The sequence below is a fragment of the Aulonocara sp. 'chitande type north' Nkhata Bay genome, linkage group LG7 (assembly GCF_057382095.1).
Source record: "Aulonocara sp. 'chitande type north' Nkhata Bay isolate Kocher_YH1m ecotype deep benthic linkage group LG7, A_spYH_male_GT1.1, whole genome shotgun sequence".
Classification (NCBI taxonomy): Eukaryota; Metazoa; Chordata; class Actinopteri; order Cichliformes; family Cichlidae; genus Aulonocara; species Aulonocara sp. 'chitande type north' Nkhata Bay.
In genome coordinates, this window is record NC_141350.1 from 24,566,658 (window position 1) to 24,587,907 (window position 21,250).

At 42.1% G+C, this 21,250-nt stretch overlaps 1 protein-coding gene across 1 annotated transcript; it reads right to left on the bottom strand.

Annotated features, from left to right (window-relative positions):
* Nucleotides 1-1,657: 1,657 nt before the first annotated feature.
* Nucleotides 1,658-6,446, bottom strand: dusp6 (dual specificity phosphatase 6). Its single transcript, XM_086299563.1, has 3 exons — nt 5,425-6,446; nt 4,655-5,089; nt 1,658-3,357 (listed from the first exon to the last, which is right to left on the bottom strand). The coding sequence occupies exons 1-3, from the start codon at nt 5,825-5,827 to the stop codon at nt 3,044-3,046; spliced, it is 1,152 nt and encodes a 383-aa protein (XP_086155689.1). The 5' UTR covers nt 5,828-6,446; the 3' UTR covers nt 1,658-3,043.
* Between the last annotated feature and the right edge of the window lie 14,804 nt (nt 6,447-21,250).

The window sequence follows — 21,250 nt, forward strand, 5'->3', positions numbered from 1 at the left end:
CATATAGAATATAGAGTCCTATCTTAGAATAGAATAGAATTCAACTTTATTGTTATTACACATGTCACAAGTACAAGGCAACAAAATGCAGTACAGCTACACGTGGACACCCACTTTTTATGGGCAACACGACAAATTTAGAACTAAAAAGGAAAAACATAATATATTGACTTTGAACCAGTGTTTCTCATTAGTGTGCAGGCTTTGCTGCCATAGTTCGATCAGTGGTATCTCATCATTATTGTTATGATTATAAGTGGCTACCCAACAAAAGAAAAAGATTCCCTGAAATGGAAAGTGGGAAAAGCAGAGAGAGCTGGCACCTCTTGAAATATGAGTCTTTTTATAAATCACTTGCGTCAGGACATGAATGTGGAGGTCTCACTCTTTATTACATAGCCAGTGATTCACACACTTTGTACAGCTACGCGCTGGGTTGAATTTCCAATTTAAAAAAAGGAAATAAAACATAAAAAAGAGAGATGCCTTACAATTTATTTTGTTCATCTTTACACAATACATATTATTGATAATAAAATCTGTTAATTGCTTTTTTAAGATAATTCTCTTTCTCTATTGTATGCTGTCTTCTGTTAAGATCTATGTTTTATGTATGCTTATTTGCTTATTCTATAGTAAAAGAAAATACTTACAATTCATGTTTTTCATTGTTTACTTTTGATATGGATTATATATTGCATGCTGTGTTTTATTGTAGTTATGTAAAATTGTAGCTGGTTGCTAATACGTTTTGCATTGCTTACATCTTTATTTTGACCAACTCTTAGCAGTAAGAGTTAGGTAAGGATTGTGTCTACTTACACAGTGGAATCTTTCGTGTGTGGGCTTTTACACTGTGTCATACATGCACATCAAGAACTTAGTTGACAAAAATGCTGCATACAAGTCACTGTTTCCATATCCTTTATTGTTAACAATCCTAGCTCTGTCACGATCAAACCTTGTGGTACTGCTTGGCTTGCTCATTTCCACATAGTCCACACACACACAGCAGCTGGTGTTGATGTGGGAATAGTCTCTTCAAACTGTGAAACAAGTTGCTGCTCGCTTGAGAACACGACACCTAAGCTACACCGTCGAGATTATCTCCTGAGTCTCCAGTTCTCAGGGAGTAAACGCCACTGCTCTTCCTATCAAATCATACTTTATCTCTGTACTTTATGCTTCCCTTGATGGTTGAGTGCTGAGGAGCTGCCTTCACAAGTTAACCAAGGGAATGTTTGTTTTGAACCCAAAGACCTCATGGTAGACTAGCACCTGGTAAAACCAGCTGGGCTAGTTACAGCAGGACTGGAATCACTTTGCACCTGCTGGGTAGCTTATTGTAGTTTCTTATTGTCACAGCAGAACAGAGTGTGCACAGTGCTATCTTACACAAGCATCATGTAACAGGACATGCTAACTCTGTACTGGAAAGTAAAGTGGGAAATGTTCCAAGTGCTGTAGTTAATGGAAAACAAGAACTCTGTGAACAGCCTCGTGATTCATTGCGACTCTTTTTTGTCGTGACTTGGCCAGCTGGTTAACACTCAACTGTACTGCAGGTGAGGAGACACTTACATAAATGTGTTACTGTAAGTGGAGACAAAACACCAACGAATGTGTCAATGGAAAAACAAGCAGAAGAAGCGGAATGTGTAGACAAAATAGCAATTTATTAATAACTTATATTTCCTTTACATTCGTAAGAGAGGAGTTTGGAAGGAGTGAGTAGAGGGCAACATAGTGGTTTCCTCTACGGGGGGTGTGGGGGCAACTCTCCGAAGTTCTGGATTTAATTTTGTCTCGTCTTGTCAAGTGAAAACTGCATTTCACAGAATTTTCCCTGAAGAAGCGAAGCAAACACAGCTCCCTGCTTTTTCCACACATCGGAAATATTTAACCCACAGATCATGATTTCTTAAATTAACCTTCAGAGACATCCAGTAAATTCCACCTTTGGCCATTTGAACTGCTTGAGTTCTTAAGCATGGAGCCCAATTTATAAACTTCAGTGATAATCGTTCTAGGTTTGGTTGGGGTTTTTTGTAAGAAAACAAAACAAATCTATCTGGGATACTGTAACCAAAAAAAGTACATTTCTCTGAAGGTTAATGTGCAAAAAAAAGGGGAAAGAAATCTTCCAAGCTCAAAAGTAAGGCAAATGGCCAAGGTGACTTTGATTTGTGGGAGGACAGGTGCAAAAAGAAAAGGCCAGCCACAAAGCGCTTATTGAATATATTACACATGTACACAATTCTTGGAAAGCCTACTTGATTTTTGGCATAATCAACTCAAACATATTGATCAATACGCAGTTTGTATGCTTACATAAAAGTAGAATATGAAACAAAGCAAATCTTCAGTACCCACTTGTGCCAAAGGGTATATACTACTAGAGCAAGGCTTTTACCGTATTGTCTTTTATATTAAGATATATACACACCGTATAAATGTTTGAAAAGACTCCACAAATGTAAAATAAAGTCCATTATATTGTGTGCCTTCTAAAGCCAGGGTAGTTGAGCCCCATGCAGGCAAGTCTTCACAGAAGATGAAGGAGACAATGCACCCTGATGTCATGGAGGAACTAGTAATAGACCCCAAAACAAATATACAAAAGGATTTCATTTATCTGTCCACTTTGAACAATCAGGTCTCTTTGGCACACCAGCCTTTGAACTTTGAAGCATAACATACAGCTGTCCAATCAATCACTTTAGGCTTCCTTAGACACACTGAAAAAATACGAAAAAAAAGACCAGAGTCTTACAGCAAAATCTGATTGTAGTAAGTATCTGCACACTTTAAATGATTCGCTTCCTGTCTCTTGTACTGTCTCTCCTCATTTAGTCAACAGCAGCTGCGCTTCGGTCAGACAGCTATGGCCCTTCAGTAACCACACTCAGCAGCTGTCGCCTCAGACCAGCTGTATCAATAATGTCGCACAGCAGACGACGGAAAAAAGAGAAAACATTTTGCAGCTTTTCCAATAGGAGGCCCACAAAACCCCCAATGAGAAGAGGAGTGGTGACAGCAGACCTCACGTGGACTCCAGGGGGTCCAGCTGGAAGACGTTGTGGTTGGTCGGGGTGGTGAAGTAGAGCTGCTGGCTTGGTGGTGCCATGCGGTTATCACATGGACTCTTCAGACCCAGTGTGCGCTCAAAGTCCAAAAGCTGACCCATGAAGTTGAAATTGGGTGAGATGTTGGATTTTTTCATCTTGACAATGTCGTAAGCATCGTTCATGGACAGGTTGAGCTTCTGCATCAAATAGGCCACCGTCACTGTGACAGAGCGGCTAATGCCTGCAAGGCAATGGACCAGGACGCCGCATTTCTGTCCCCGAGCTTCATCTGGTGGAAGAAAAGAAAGGGGTGGAAATTTTGTATCATAAATAAACAACATCTTTAGAGCTTTTCATCATTCCAGATAACTAGGAAAGAGTAGATATCCCAGTTTGTTGTTTTGTTACTCTCACAGTCCAAAGACCAAAGATTTAGTCTGCATGGATACTGATCAGAAGAAAAAACATTCCTGACATCTGAAAAGCACAAAGCAGAGAAGCTCTCATTGTTTATGCTTCTTTTAGGCAACTAATCAATAATCAAATCTTTGTGATTTTAAAGTCACGCTTTGTTGGAAATTGAAGCAGGTCCAGGAACTTATTATCCTATCTCCCAGCCATGTCAGTAATTAAACAGGGGCTATGACAGTATTGCACATAAACAGAGCTCACATTCTTTGGTTTCTTTTGGCCTAGAGTAGCCGGCTGGGAAATTGACTATTACGGTCTATTAAACCATTCTTCCGCTTGCTAGGGTTACTCTGACAATGGTGCCATTTGGGCGTGTAAATGTAGGAGTCATGAGGGCACCCTGTCAAGGCGAACAGGATGTCATCAGGCCGTAAATGGCTCCTTTTGTAATGTGGCGGGAGGAGGAGGGGAGGGGGGGCAATGCCATGTCCTAGATTACTTTCAATGCCACTTCCTTCCTGTTGCGCTTGAATTACCGCCCTCCCCTCGCTCACTCTCCCCTTTCTCCAGTTTCAACATCGCCCTTTGTGCTGCAATTTCACAAGCCCTGGGACAAGAGATAGGGCCAGAATGTCTTCCACTGAAGTCAAACCAAGTGCATTTTGCCTGTGCACCATTGGAGGCAGACTTGTGTTCCTCTGCCTCTACACAATGCCTTAATCTGCCTGCTCTGTGTGTCCCTGTCTGATTGACTGATAAGACCACAGCCAGGGACATTTCATCTAATCTCAATTGCACAATAACAACCTAAGAACTTCCTGCCAGTGATAATATATATCACATTTAATACGTTTATGCCCCCAGCTATCTGTTTTTGCCCCTTTACTCTGCCTGCATGCGTGTCATAAAGTAGGGAACAAGAACAATACTAATCAAACACCCAACTTTTGAGTTGAATCCTTCTTCAAAATTGTGAGGACTTGATGGTTTTTTTTTCTCTATGTTCTATATTTTGCAGACTGACGCAGTATTACTATTTATGGTCTCACAAACTCAAAAGCTAATTTTGGAGTTTAAATAATTATAAGCAGTACTAAAAAATGAATAAGCATGTACACAACCTAACCAACAAGATTTAATCTGCAGAGCGTTTCCAGTTCTGCGGGATTACTTACCAATAAAGCTGATGGCTTCGGGAAAGAACTGAGAGAGATTCTGGCTCCAGTGATCCGAGATTGGGATCTGCTTGTACTTAAACTCTCCTGCGTTCTCAAAGAGGTTGGGGAGATTGGGAGTCACGTTGAGGATATACTTGATCCCGTACTCCTCCAGCACATCAAGGTTAGTGGAGTCCTTGGCACAGCCCAGGTAAAGGTGCGGCAAGATCTCTACAGGGAAGGAGGGATGCGGGTTGGATAACGGGCTGCCGTCCGAGTCTGTGGCGCTGCTCGGATCCCGGTCGATATCAGACTCGATGTCCGAGGAGTCAGAGCTGATGCGCAGCCCACCGAGGCCCAGCACCTGGGCAGTAGGGGAACTGCTGTGGGACGAGCCATCCAGGTTGGTTTCGCACAGAGCCGGACACTCGGCCTGGAATTTACTGAAGCCACCTGGAAATATATAAAACAGATGCAATGAACACACCGTTTCTGCCTGCCACACAGCAGGCATAAGTTGCACACTGCAGACGGCAAATTATTATTTTCTGAGAAAGAAAAAAAGAAGCTTAATACACATAAAATCTGGTTACGCGTCTCTTCGAAGTAAATTAAGACCCTCTTCAGTAATTACTGACGTGCGAGGAGTCAAGTGTAACCTAACCTTAGAGTGATGACTATATATTTCTTTAATCAAAACGCCAGAAATCTACGTCTGCGCGAAAATCTAGCCTGTGAATGAACAGCGGCAGCCGCCGTGCCCGAAAATGTGAATGAATTCCACTCACCCTCCAGATAATATGCCTTATAGCCCTCGTCCTTCATTTTCCTCAGCAGTAAACCCAACACGGAGCCCCCGTCCACGTTCTCGTTCCACTCTCGGCTGTACTCGTCGTACAGCAGGATGGCGTCCGTCTTGCACCTCCGCACAAACCTGTCTCGATCCTCTCCGTTGGAGAGCAGAGAGCGCACGGGCAGATTGCCTTTCTTAAGCCGGCGAAGCATGAGGCTGGGTATGGCCACGTTGATGGCAGTCTCGACGTGAGACGACTCGTAGAGCTCCTGAGCCCGACAGTCCATCACAAGCAGGCCGTCCCTGCGCGTCTCCAGCTGCTCTCGGAGCCAGCCCACCGTCTTGCTGATCGCCATAACCGAGTCAAGCTGGACGACGGGCTTGAGCTTGTCAAGCATTTATAAGCAGGAGTTAAAAAAGGGGGAAAAAAGGTGTCGAGGAAAAGCGGGGAGCTTCTCGGCTTCAGCAGCAGGCACAAATATCTGTCTGGAATTTCGTTTTCAGTCTGATCTGCTGCTGAGAGGGCCCTCGGCAACACAACTCTGAGAACAACGGCTTAAAAAACTAAATAACGAGTCAAAATAAAAACCGTCACGCTTGTCAAGACTCACTCCAAACGTTCTTTTGGATCCAGTGTGTTGCGGGACGTAGGAATTCCTGTTCCCTTCAGAGATCTCCCGAGAGTAGGTTGCCCACACTGTTCCTCATTCATGCATCTGGTTGGAGAGAGCCTGAGTTATTTATCAATGAGTCATACCGGCCCTGCGACGAGGCTGAAGCTTCCTCTCTTCTTATATAACTCCACGGCTGCTCTTCCACCTCTCTTTCTCTCTGTGCGTATACAGGCTGTGTATCTAATATTTTTATGGAGATCCAGAGCAGAAAGGCGGATTTGTTGCTGTGAAGCATGCGGGGTATGCACCCGTCTCTGCCTGCTGTTGCAGCCTGTCTGTGCTGTAGATCGTTTCTCTGCAGGTTCTGACTCTCTGCGCTCTCTGCGGCGCCAGACTGCTGAATGGCTACAAACAGGAGGCGTTCCATTGGATACGTTTTGTGGGGCGACCAATCAGAAGCGCGGCAGCAGCGGTCGCCTTAGAAACGGGGGCCGGATAGAGCGGCCTGTGTTGATGAATCGTTAATGAGTTTGTCATTCACAAAAACGGAGAGGAATTTCCGCTCCGGATCAAGTGTGTGCAAACAAACACAAGAACTGCAGGGGGAAGGAAGGAAGACGGAGAGGGCGGGAGCGGCCTCAGCTCACAGTTACACACACACACGAGTTTCAAATAAAGAGCGTCGCGATAATTAGGCTACAACGCAAGTCTGCAACAATGCGGTGTGCGTTTTTCAACATGCTGGAAGTTTTAATTCACTTAGAGCTGTTTGAACCGCTCTAATGCATGCACTATATTGAAAGTCTTACCATTAACCATCATAATATAATAAGTATAATAAGAACCATATTTTTTTTTTCAAAAAACATATTACACTGTAATAGCGCGACAGTAAAACCATGCTCAATGTGGGCTTTACAGGCAGAACGCCTTTGGTGCAATTTCATTTTCTTCCTCACTCCGGAAACACAGCTGATCTGCATCCAGTGAGGTCTGGCACATCTGACAGAGGATCAGCGCCCTGTTGAGAGATATGACCTGTAACCTTTGTTTGTTTTTCTAAAAAAAAAAAAAAAGGTCTTGTCTTTCAATGCTAACTACCCCACCCTGTGTGATCACTTAGATTGTTTCCACTGGTTTCTGTGGGCATGAATTTAGGATTAAATACAGTGGTGCGCTCTCATGGAAGGAAATTATTATTTCTTTTTCCATAAAAATAAATGTCAAACTCGAAAAACTCAAGCTCCATAAATTTCTGCTACAAATATATATTCTCGGTAGAATAAAGCAGCAGCCAGTTGCTATGTGACAACAAAAAAGTGGCCTTCTGCAATTCACGTTTTTTTTCTGCCCACTTGATGGAAGGCCGCTGAAATCACCTCAGATGAAAAAAAAATGTTTCTCTGCGATATTGTGAGCACACAACGGCACTGGAGCTATTTCTGTCTGTGCAGCCTTCACTGGAATGAAGAGGTTTGTTTGTGTGGGTGATGCTGGTTCAATGTCACCGTCTCTTTTTTCTGTCTCGCACTAACTAGCCCGACAGTCCTGTGAAACTGCTGCATGTTCCGAAGATGTCACGTTATCTTATGTAACCCCTGGTGGTATTGTCTTTGTTTTTTCTTCTGAATCATACATTGTCCCAATAATACTACATTTTAGTATCTGTTTGTTTCCCATAATCCAAAGTGCATGAAGCCTAGCCAGTGGCATAGACTGAAATGTTGGACCATTTCACTTTAATCAGACGGATCATTTGACTGTCTTAACCCTCTTTCAGCGCTGACAGACTCACTGTTTCAGGGTTATGTGAAGCCACGAGGGTCGCAGATCGCACACACAAAGGCTTTTAATAGACTACCTGTTAATTTGCATGACCTGTCCAGGCTCAGTGGGGTCCAATTAACATCACACTGTAACAGCAACTTGACACTTTTATCATATAAGAGGAGCTGAAGCCTCGAGCGGAAGCCATGCTACAGCGATATTATTAAAGGACCCAGCAGGAAAACACAAACATGCACAAATATGCAGTATTACATCTTATAAGGCATTGATGGATTCATTTGAAGACTGATTTGGAAATAAATCTGGATACACTTATGTGGCGAAAATGAACAACACAAATATTTAATTTCTTATTGTTGGCATGAATGTATGATTTAGTGAGGCTCTGGACAAGTCAGTGGAAACGTAATTAACATGGGTGAATATCCCAGCAGTAACTGAAGTGCATCTTTGATAATTAAGGCTAAAAGTGTTATCAGTTTATATGCATGACACTATGGCTCATGACAAACAGGGGAACTATTTACTGAACATTTAATTAGATATGATAATCCTTTAAAGAGCTCAGTGCACTTAAAAAAGACAGTGTGATTTTCTTGTTTCCTGTTTAAATATAGTTGTGTTGTGATAGTGTGTTTATCTCTGTTGCTTCCTGTCCTCCTGACACCTCAGAGAGTAATAAGATAGAATCACTGTGAAGGAGGAGTTTATCAATCAACAAGAGAAACAAGCTGAGTGACTGGACAGCAGATGACTCAGTATTTTTCCATTCGATTCCAGTCTTGGATACTCGAAAAAAGTTTTTGTTGCTTTGTTTTTGGGTTTTCTTTTTTTTTTTCATTGTTGTTGTTCTCTGTGAAAGGATTCATGCCAGCATGTTCACAGTCCCCCACTTTGCAAGATTATACGTACTGTATTCTGCTATACAGTACATGGTTGTTTATATCAAACAGCATGAAATCTGTAAAAGTAGCGACATTGCTCTAAAGACCGTGTGAGTGAAAACTATGATTTTTTTCGGTTTAGTGGAATATACAATAGTATGCTCATGTTTTAAAAATCCTCTTACAATAATGATTCATTTGTTGTCTGGAGATTGTGTTTTATGTATTGTGATCAAGGAGGGACTCCAAAAAGTTGATTCTGTTCATCTGACAGGACCTCTCTCAAATACACTCTATGAGCAGTAAGCAAAAAAATTTGGCTTAAAGTAAAATGGAGCATGTATGCGTTTAGTCTTTAGTGAGTTTCAGTCGTACATAACACTTCCTGTTATGTCAAATATGGCTCATGGGTGTGCCTGTGTTGTGGCTCCCCAGCAGTGTCTCTGCATATGAAGTGTGTAATAGCTCCAGTGTTCATTTTGGCCCAAAGACTTCTGCACACCCCTCCACCTCCTGCAGCCCCCTAGGCATGACAGAAGCCCCTGTGAAAGAAGCCACGCTGTTACTATTCACCTTCAAATGAATTCTATTCTCTTTCAGTGCTCCCTCCTCCTCCTCTCTGGGTTTCACCCTCTTCAGTACCTCTACCTCTTCCCTGCTGCTCACCCCATTCTTCTCCCTCTGCCCCCCTTTTTTTGCCCTTGGCCCCCTTTTTTGCCATTGCCCCTCTCTCCCTTCTTCTTTCACCCTTTACATTTCATTTGTCTGCGTACATGCACATAAAGCACATCAAACATGCCTGAAACCACTAATTTGGGCCAGACATATATAAACGCAGTATGTCAAGACTTTGTGATGTCATTTTCAGACTTGCTCTGATCAGCCTGAATGAAGTGTTTTTAAAAACTTTAATGAGTTAATGTACGAGTCTTTTCTGGCTGGCCAGGTTATTTTCAAAAAGCTCGGTTTTGCTAGCTCAGTCGATTTCACGATGCAAATTCAAAATGACAAGAAGAAGATGCATTTCTAAAATAAACTCATTTGCCTCACTTAGGCACAGTCTCGGCACATAACTGGGCCGCTACACTGTTTTAACTGACATGAAAACACTGTTTATATGCTGAAACTTAATATGAGAGCTTTCATATTTTTTACACTGTCCGTCCTGATCACAACAACATATAAACAGTGTATAAAGGATGGCGTTAGCATCACCTAAATGAGGGCAAAATATGCAGTGGGGGCTGTGCTTTGCAGTGGTGAATGTGTATGTACGCAAAGTATCCAGGTGCCGACTCATTTCTAGCCTTTGATACTAAGCTATGGGCACACACAACCCATGAAGATGAAAGTAGTTCCAATGTTGCTGACTGGCATGAAAACTAAAGTGATCAACCATAAATACAGAGAAAATAAGCTTTGAAGACAAATTGTGGCAGATAATGAAGTTCAAATTGTGTGTCCTCACTTGTGTGTTTTGTGCAGAGAGCACGACACGGGCCATCGTCTCCACGCCTTGATCACTGTTACAGTGTAGGCTGTGGTTGCAAATTGCAGTACCAGCACAAGAACCAGTAGCCGTAAAGATAGGGATGACTTCATTTTCAGGCCAACCTGTAAGTTATTGCAACATGGTAGACTAATGTGCCTGTGTTAATTCAGCTCCATATTATTGTGTGAAGTTGCACTGGGTTGGGAGTGGTTTTGTGTGTGTGTGTGTGTGTGTGTGTCACATTTTTGGTGAGCCAATGGCTGGAATGGGGTTGGACTAATTAGAGGCAGGTGTACTTGATTGCACTGATACACTGGTCTACTTATAGCCCACACTACAAACACTGCTGTGTCATTTTGTCTCTCTGTGCAGGTATGTAATGTGATGAAATCAGATATGTTTGGGATGGATGGGCTTTGCGCTATGAATTTTATACTGAAGGTGTCATTTTGTCTCTCTGTGCAGGCCAGGGCCTATTATATGCCACAGCCTAAAGGCAGCAGAGTTGCAGAGGCTGTAGTGACCACTGGCTATATGCTTGCAGGGTGGTGGGTCTCCAAGGACAACTTCTAACCCTGTTAAAGGCAACACGTGGAGTGCAACTGGTCGTGTGGCATAGCTGGCTCTGGCCTTGGGACTGTGTGTTTTTATACGATTCATAAATGGGACACTGGACTGTTTTATCTTTTATCTCTTGATATTTTTTGTCAATAAATTATCTTTTAGAATTTTATTGACTGTCATCTTTTTGCCCACGACAGACGGTTGGTCAGACCTAGAATCTTTCTTTGGGTGTGTTACATTATCACTGCTCAGTTTACTTTGATTAAAAAGTCAATAGAATTATTCCCATGGGGCAACTGAAGGTTTGTGATACTTGTTTTGTTTAGCAAGATAATCTTCATAAACTGATGTCACTTTTTTTTTTTTTCCAAGCATAAATGCAATGGCCAGAAATGCAGTGTTACCTTTGAACTTCACTATGGTCACGTGACCACCACACCAAGCCTGCTGATGATATCTCTGTGACGAATTCTGGAGTCTAATTTTGCCACTTGTTAACAAATATTGTCTCTGATATGTGTAATAGCTGTCCAAGCTAACCACTAAATAACTTGTTCCTTTCTCAACTCAAGTCATTCATTAACTGTTTACATGCTTAGTCTCGCCTTGTTTGTTACTCATTTCTTTGTTTTGTACTGCTGGAAAATCCCCTGACTCGCCTTGTCAGCTTGTTTCACTCCACTCATTTCCTACAGACCTACACAGACTTATTACACGTCCACTTTGTGGTGTCATGATCTTATCTCTACTATTTACAGTCAGTTGGTTTACATTTCCACACTGAGTGACTTAATGGAGGTCTTACTGATTGTCTTAGAGACTGTAAAGGCAGTGGTAAGATGTTTAAATCACTATACCGGAGACAGGGAGTTTGAAGGTCAGTGACTTCCTTGATTTAATATCTCCTACTTTATTGACGCTAGTGTGCAACTTAAAATTAAGATTTGCACTGTGTATTTTCTTTGCTTTCTTTTTGAATGATGCCAATTGAAACACCTGCAGTGTTGTAGCTTCTGTTTCTCTGGGTGTTTTCCACCATCAGGCTCCCCCACATCAATCCCAACCCCCTCCACATACACACCACACCACCAACAACAGCAGCCACTCCTTCAACCTCAAACCTCTTTTCTCATTCAGCAACTAATCTTTCCCTCCTTGTTTCTTTGCCACCGGCTGCTCGTCTCAGACGAGGAAATCCTTTGTCCACAAACAAAGACCGTGCACTAATCAGGTCTGGAGTCTCTGCATGGGTGTGTGTGTGTGAGATGTATGCACATGACACATACTCAGGAAGTAATGTCTTTTTGGTGCCTGAGAATGACATGGAGAAAAACTGAGACAAACAGTGAGAAAGTGTCTGCATTTATTACTGCACTGCAAAAAACTGAAGTTAGCCTATGACACATAAGAAGTCTGCATTTGAACTTGAACAAGGAACTTCTGTTGAGTATTAAAAGAGATACTTACTTGGACAAAAATGCAAAGAAAAAATTTCAAGAATTCAAGAATTAGAAGTCAATAGAAGACTAATTTGGGGTAATTGCTTTTAAATAACTTATATTTTTTTGCTGATTAAAAACAAAGGAAGAGAAACATGACAGCTATGGAAAAAATGGACTGTGGGTGTGGGTGAACCTACAGACTTCCAGAAATAAATGCGTGTTGAAACCAAAAGTCATGTGATCCACAAACTTAAGCAAACAATGCCTTTCGATGCTCAGCTCGAAAGGCAAACAAACAACACACAAATGCAAAAAGTTAATGGAAAAATGTAATGAGGACCTCTATTCAGTTCAATTTATTGTCATTATACTGAGAATGGGTGCTTGTGTTCAGATGCTGAAGCACACTTATGTTTAAAAAAAAATATGAGTGGGTGGTCAATTATAGTGGTATGTTCAGAAAAATATATACCATATTTATATGATGTGTTCAGTAGAGTCTAAGCACACTCACACGACAAAGTACCACGGTGCAAAATGGTCAAAATGCAGCACACTCCAAAGGCAGGCCAACCCTCTGTGAAAGCTGAAGAGCACAGCATTGAACAACAGAAACGCCGTGCATCATGAAGACACGATGAGGATTCTTCTGAAGGCTTTGAGCTGTGGTGGAGGCTCAGATCAGCAAAGAAAAAAAAAAAAGCCAGGAGGCGCTGCCAGGTTTCTGCTAACAGATAACAAGTGCATGGTTTCCTCCCTTATCCACTCTATCTGTACAGGGGCACCAAAGTAACACACAAACACGCAAACTCATAGGTAAACGGCATGCAATGCCAATACATCCTGTTCTCTTGTTCTTTCTATTTTTTTTTACCTTTTGAAGGCAGATGCATTTCTCAAACAACTGTGTATGATAGCAGCTTGTTAGGTTTTTTTTATGCTGGCTATGATGATTGACTCCATGAAAAATGGATTGATGGTTTTGTCTGTAAGAAGAAAATGCAATAATAAAAGAGTCCTCCTTTAATTTAAACGAGGTTCTCTAAAATCCAAATGAGAAAGCTTTATGCTTTATTAGCTGTTGTTGTGAAAGTATGTGTTGGTTTAGGGTCCTATGTTTTTCCTACCCATAATCCATTTCTAAAATCTGTCCTTTGTATGATTTGTGGAAGGGAAAAAAAGGTGAAAAGTGCATTCTCAGATACAGGACACACTCACACTTTGATATCCAGGGAGGTTCCCTCGAGCTGTTTCGTGACAACTCCAGACACACACACAGACACACACCCTAGTCTGAGCTCTGTAAAAGACAATGCTGGCTCCAGTGTTATCAGCAGCTCCATCGCTTTGTCTCTGCTCTGCACCTTGTCACTGCTGTCCTGTTTCTGCATCTGCGTGTGTGTGCGTGCATGTGCGTATGTGTGTGTTAAAACAGACGGGATGGGCTAGGGATTGCGCAATGAGCTCGGTTACCTTCGGCGAAGTGTCACATTCACATGCTACTTGTGTGAGAGACCCACAGAGAGGATTTCCCCTTCACTGTGTGTCCACTTCCCTCTGTGTTTGGTCCAGTTATGTCCGTCACTCTGCATTCAGTCACTTGGATTCAAACCGGTTTTATTTCCTCTCATTCCACAGCTTCAGAAGTACATTTAGAAAGTGATTTATATATCACCTTAAGCTCGACGGCGAAGGTTGCTCCGTGAGGAAACGGGAGCTGCCTCATTACATTCATTATTGTTTGTTCAGAAGGGAATTATGCTGTATATTTATCTGATTCACATGGGCCACACCTAGCCTGCATTCAACCGCCATCAGTGGTGCGCTCGCTGCTTTCTGTGGCACAACCAGGATTTCTGAAATTCAGAATGGCAGAAAAGAAAATACCCACATCCTCTACATACTGATTTAACCCTGCTAAAAATTCTATTCAGTCCAATTTATTGTCATTATACTGAGCAGAGCCAGTGTAGAACTAAGGTAGAATAGTGTGGAAATTGGCACATTAGATAGGGTACAGAAAGGCTACTGTACCCTATCTGGTACAGAGTTTGTTTGTTTGTTTGTTTGTTTTTCTTACTGATGGACACATGATCAGTGGACATGTTTGGGATTTTTTGGGGTTTATATTTTTAACCAAGGTTACACTTTGATCACCTGATACCATAGTACTTCCTCTCTCTTTTTCTACCAACTCTTAATGGGGGGGAGGGGTGTCAACATAGGAAGTAATTTGTAGTGATGTAGCAATGAAGAGACCACAGAAAGTCAATGACAGTCAGTGACTTCAAGCAGTTTCATCGGAAATATCACATGTAATGCAAACTTTACATTTTCTCAACTTTCAGATGAGCAATTGAAGCGATGACCAATAAGAGTGCAGGATACTGCTGACTAACATATGGCACTGTGGTAAATACATTGCATTTACAGCCTGTTACTACTGTACAGTGTCAAGCTGTAGCATCTTTCCCTGTGCAGATGCCACTTTAAGGGAAACATCAGCTCTTATCAGGTAATCCCCAACTGTGTCTGTCAGCAGTTTGATGTTTTTTAGAGATACAGTGGGGCAAAAAAGTATTTAGTCAGCCACCGATTGTGCAAGTTCCCCCACCTAAAATGATGACAGAGGTCAGTAATTTGCACTTCAACTGTGAGAGACAGAATGTGAAAAAAAAATCCATGAATTCACATGGTAGGATTTGTAAAGAATTTATTCGTAAATCAGGGTGGAAAATAAGTATTTGGTCAACAACAAAAATACAACTCAATACTTTGTAACATAACCTTCGTTGGCAATAACAGAGGTCAAACGTTTACTATAGGTCTTTACCAGGTTTGCACACACAGTAGCTGGTATTTTGGCCCATTCCTCCATGCAGATCTTCTCGAGAGCAGTGATGTTTTGGGGCTGTCACCGAGCAACACGGACTTTCAACTCCCGCCACAGATTTTCTATGGGGTTGAGTTCTGGAGACTGGCTAGGCCACTCCAGGACTTTCAAATGCTTCTTACGGAGCCACTCCTTTGTTGCCCGGGCGGTGTGTTTTGGATCATTGTCATGTTGGAAGACCCAGCCTCGTTTCATCTTCAAAGTTCTCACTGATGGAAGGAGGTTTTGGCTCAAAATCTCACGATACATGGCCCCATTCATTCTGTCCTTAACACGGATCAGTCGTCCTGTCCCCTTGGCAGGAAAACAGCCCCATAGCATGATGTTTCCACCCCCATGCTTCACAGTAGGTATGGTGTTCTTGGGATGCAACTCAGTATTCTTCGTCCTCCAAACACGACGAGTTGAGTTTATACCAAAAAGTTCTACTTTGGTTTCATCTGACCACATGACATTCTCCCAATCCTCTGCTGTATCATCCATGTGCTCTCTGGCAAACTTCAGACGGGCCTGGACATGCACTGGCTTCAGCAGCGGAACACGTCTGGCACTGCGGGATTTGATTCCCTGCCGTTGTAGTGTGTTACTGATGGTGACCTTTGTTACTTTGGTCCCAGCTCTCTGCAGGTCATTCACCAGGTCCCCCCGTGTGGTTCTGGGATCTTTGCTCACCGTTCTCATGATCATTTTGACCCCACGGGATGAGATCTTGCGTGGAGCCCCAGATCGAGGGAGATTATCAGTGGTCTTGTATGTCTTCCATTTTCTGATGATTGCTCCCACAGTTGATTTTTTCACACCAAGCTGCTTGCCTATTGTAGATTCACTCTTCCCAGTCTGGTGCAGGTCTACAATACTTTTCCTGGTGTCCTTCGAAAGCTCTTTGGTCTTGGCCATGGCGGAGTTTGGAGTCTGACTGTTTGAGGCTGTGGACAGGTGTCTTTTATACAGATGATGAGTTCAAACAGGTGCCATTCATACAGGTAACGAGTGGGGGACAGAAAAGCTTCTTACAGAAGACGTTACAGGTCTGTGAGAGCCAGAGATTTTCCATGTTTGAGGTGACCAAATACTTATTTTCCACCCTAATTTACGAATAAATTCTTTACAAATCCTACCATGTGGATTCATGGATTTTTTTTTTCACATTCTGTCTCTCACAGTTGAAGTGTACCTCTGGTGCAAATTACTGACCTCTGTCATCATTTTAAGTGGGGAAACTTGCACAATCGGTGGCTGACTAAATACTTTTTTGCCCCACTGTATAGTGTGTTGTTATTATTATTATTATCATTATTGAATAATTATGTTGAAAACTTTGAGAGCAATGAGAATGACTAATAACATTGCAAGGAGCTGTATCTTTATTTGGAAATGAGCTTTAAGTTATCACTGAGAGTTCTTTCATTCAAAATGCTATAACTGTAAATGGTTAAATGAGCTAAAGATCATCTGATATACATTAGGCAACAATTCAGATAAATGTCTTCACCATTCAATATTAGATTTGATCTCTAAGATAACCTTGTTATACCTTAATTCGCCCTGGAAAGACCTGATTCCAAAGGTTTTTCCCAAGGTTTATAAATACTCCGGTCTCTTTATCCCATCACATAGGCTTGTCAACCTACCACTCTTTTTTTTTTTTTGTTTGCCTGTCCTGTTTGGCTCTTTTGCCATCAGAATTATTGTCTAAAGGCAAAGAAAGCTGCCCAACGGATTTACTTTACCAAATAGACCATCACAGCCTTGCCGTAATGGTCCATTTGATTCACCTTTTATTGTTCATTTTATTTTCACTTGCTGAATACGGGACAGACTTGACTGGGGGAAAGAAGGGGAGAAAGAAAGAGGGAAAGAGAAACAGCTGAGAAGAGGGATGGGGGAGAAGGGCAAAAAACAAAAACCAACAGAATGGGCAGGAAAAAAAATGCATATATCAATCACCTGGATCACCTGTTGAGAAAGAAAAAAGAAAACAAGCAGAAGAGAACAAGAGTAATAGAATAAACAACATCACAATGATATATGGGAATATGACAGTAAATACTAAATATTAAACATTATTGTGCAGCACATAAGATCAACAGAACACAGTGTGCTTTGAGGTAGGAGCCAAAAAGGGTGTAGTTTGTGGGTGTGATCACCCGTGTGTACACCTGTGAGCATGGACGCGCTTGTTTTTTTTTTAAAAAGGTTCCTTCATGTAATGATCTGCTAGAGGGTGTGGGGGGGCCACAGCCCCGTCCTCCAGGGCATGAAGCAGGTATGGAGGAGATCAAAACCCCAGACATCCAGAGGCCCCCAGAACACAAGAGACCAAGGAAGACCAACAGAGGGGCAGCCGCGCCACTGTCCCAGAAAGAGCTGAGGAGAGTCCCAGATGAGGGCTCACTCAGCAGCCGTGGAGTAGAAGCCAGGGGGGGTTGCAGTGACGCGCCCGTGAGCTCCGCCGGCAGCCAGCCGTGCCTGAGTGACCGAGCCCCAGGCCGAGAGGCCGGGGGCATCCCACCTCCGAAGTGGCCCAAGCGAGCCCCAGGCTCCAGGCCCCAATAAGCGGCCGCCAAGGAGTGAGCCGGTGTGTACCTGGACGCCCATCCCCAGACACAAAGTACCATCAACGCACCGATGTCTGAGGGAGTCCGCCACTGGCAGGGGAAGTGGTGATGGGGGGAGATAGGCCTCCAAACCTTGGAGGGCCTGAGATGTCCCCAGAGAGGTGGCGTCTGATACCCAACCTGACATATAGACACAGACATACAGGCACACACATATACAAACATCCATTCCCACCCTCATGCTCTCATATGCACTTACTCCACACTCAACCAACGTGGAGACAGACATAAAGAGACGCTGTACACACGATCACACTCCCCAAGCGTACTCTAAGCCCCGGGTCTAGGTACCCTTGCCCCTGGAGGGGGGAACTGTACCCAGACCCAGGTGGTGTCAACCTACCACTCTTAATTCTGAAAAGGTTATGACAAGAGAGCAAAATGTCATTATGAAGTCGTGTCCTAAAATGTGTAAATGAGTTTAAGAAATGGTAGTGATGACAGAGGTTAAGGTCTGAAAGACCAAGAAAAGCCTCAGAAAGAACTAATCAAAAGATTTCTACAAAGGCAGGTTGAAAAATTTTGTCTGGAAAAGATGTTCAGGATGATTCAGTAGAGTGAAGGTGGACTGTTTTTGTAACTGCTCCTGAAGGTTTTTCATGTTCGAAGTAGAATAAAGGGCCATGCTCCAACTGATGTTCAGCCAGTATTTTAATCTTCTTTTCACCAGCAAACACCGTGAAAAACTATGGTGAAATGATCAATGAAAAACACGGATATTACATCAGCAGAACAAAAATTACAACTCAAATAAAACATACACACAAAGTAAATGCACCAACATACCGTGTGCGCCTTTCTACTGAACATTCATGAGCAATTGTAGTCCATATCGTCTATATTTCCACCCTTTGCACAGGCTAGCATTCTCTTTCTGGCTCGAGCCTTCAGTCTCTGGTGACACGTGCGCTTAATTGAGCCTCACCCCAAAGCATGCGCACCACAAAGCGCCACACTCAGGCCCACCAGTAGGTGGCGACAACACAACATGAATCCAGATTAAACACCAAATTTTGAACATTGCAATCACATAATAATTACATTTCAATGCGACGGCTACAGTTTTACTGTCATTATAAATAATAATGAAATCTCACGGGGGTAGGATGGAGTTTCATAATGGTGAGTAGTGAAAGTGTGTGTCCATATATGTATTTTTATTCTGTTAAAGAAGAAGAAGGAAAAGAATCTCAAAAAGAAGACAAACAACTGACCCTCCAAAGCTCGCAAAAATATGGAAAGATGTGCATGTTTTTATTTTAATGGCATCATTACACACTTTCTAATATTTGTAAGGATGATCAAATTCTCAAATTTTCCAGGAGCCTTTTATCCACCAAGCTTGATTTTTTATTTCACTTTATATTCATGGGGTGATTATTGACTTAATCTTTTTTTCTTTTTTTTTTTTACGTCAATGTGAATTTTTTGATATTTAAAGTTTAACATTAATTCTCCGCTGTGATATTTTTGCAGCTGACACTGTTTTGGCACATAAACGCAACAGTAATGCCAGTTTCATCTCACAACACTGACAGCTGTCCAGCAGCAAACATGACATGTTTACTGCTGCACCAGCACCAAGCTCTAGTATATTTTGGTAACAGAAGCATATCAACTGTTGCCGGCAGAGAGAGGTAATGTAAAACACAAAAAGGATGTTTACAATGTCAACAACGATCCTCCTGAGTTATGTAGTGTAGTATAGTATGTAACCTTTGAGGAGTGAAATTACACTATGTTTACCATGAGCTCATAATAGAAAAACCTGTGTTTAAGTGCCAGCGTACTATGTATCTACCGCCGTGCATTCTTTAATTCTGTGTTCTAGTGACAACAGGAAGAGTCACACTAAAGGGAGTCCTTCGAGAGCATGTGTGCAAACAAACAGACTTGCTGGAAACAGACAGTCATGAGGAAAACAGGAAACACGCATGGGGAGGGTATGGAGACTCAATGCTGAGCTGTGAAAGTGTGTGCTTTGTTTTGGTGGCATTTCCATTTAATTCCATATATTTTGTGATTCCATTAAAGAGAACGAAAGACAAGAATCTGGAAAAAAGAGAAAAAGCAAAAACAAAGGAAGAAGGAAGGATTCTGACAGAATAAATGAAACAGTATGGGAGAAAAACTATGCACTCGAATAAGAATTTTTCCAAAAAAAAAAGGCCATCACTCCTGCATAGATCCACTTTTTGTCTCTTAAATATCACTCACATTCTTTTTTTTTTTGGCCCACTTGAAGGAAGAGGGTCTGTTTTACTTTCTAAGCAGTTGGATAGGCATTTAAAGTATAGCTGTAAGCAGTCTACCATCAAAACACCTTTATGCAGTCAGCCTATGGGCAAGTAAAAGCTCTAAAACTTCTTCTACAGTCACATGGTCCCCTGGTCCCCTGGGTAGGAAAGCATTAACTAGCAATCTGTAACATTTGCACCACAATGCTTCACAGTTGCTATGAGTTTCCTCTTCTGAAAAAGTGTCCTTATATGTACTATGTACAAGGATGTGGGTAAATTCCTTTCTGAAACAACTTCACTCCTGATTCCAACCATTCCTAAACACCTGGGATATCATTCATAAAACAGACTCATGAAAACCACCTCATTTGGTTGCTGCACACAGGGAGCACAAATAAAACAGAATGCACTGTTCTACAAAGAGCATTTAAGAAAAAATGAGGTAATCATCCCTATTCTTGTTTCAGTCTTCCTTTACATTGCTGTGTTCTTGTCTTTAAAAAACAATCTATACTAGTGTTGCAAAGATTTTGGTCAAATCCCCTTTTAGATTATCTGAAATTAAATAATAAACTAATTTTATTAAATTATACTATATACTATAGAACCAAAGAGAGCACCAGGCCATCCATGCAGATATCTGCAGAGATCTAATGTTATGTATAATGTCTACATATGATCTACGGGTTAACTTGCCTTTTTTTAAAAATTGCAAAACATAAATACAAAATGAAGATTTTATGTGTTAAAATATTAAGTGCAAAAAAAGCCAAAAAGCCAGCAACTATCATGGGAGGCATTGCTATACGGCTATACATACATACAGTTAAACTCCACATGACAGCAGTTGAGGAGATCTGAGCTTCTTGGTATCCAGCACCACATGGCCTCCTCTCACCTTTCACAGTATCCCAGAAATCTCTCCCCACAAAGAAAAGCAACTGCACGTCAGGAAATGAGTTGAGACACACAAGTTCAGACAGGACCTTTCAGTCTGTAACAGCTGTTTCAGTCCTATATACAAACATAGACAGATACTGTCGCGTTGGTCTGGAGCTTCCCATGCAAGTAAGGCTAAAGTATGGGAGGAATGTGGTAAACACTGAGAAAGGAAGAGGCCCTGAAGCACCGTCAGTAATGACCCTACAGAGCAGAGGATGACGGGATGGTGAGCAGGATAAGAGTAATTATGTGGTTGCTTGTTGGTAATTTGCTGGTTGCTGTGTGACCTTAAGTGAGGAGGCCCCTGTAATTGGGCTCCCATTACAGTTATTACCATCAGAGTC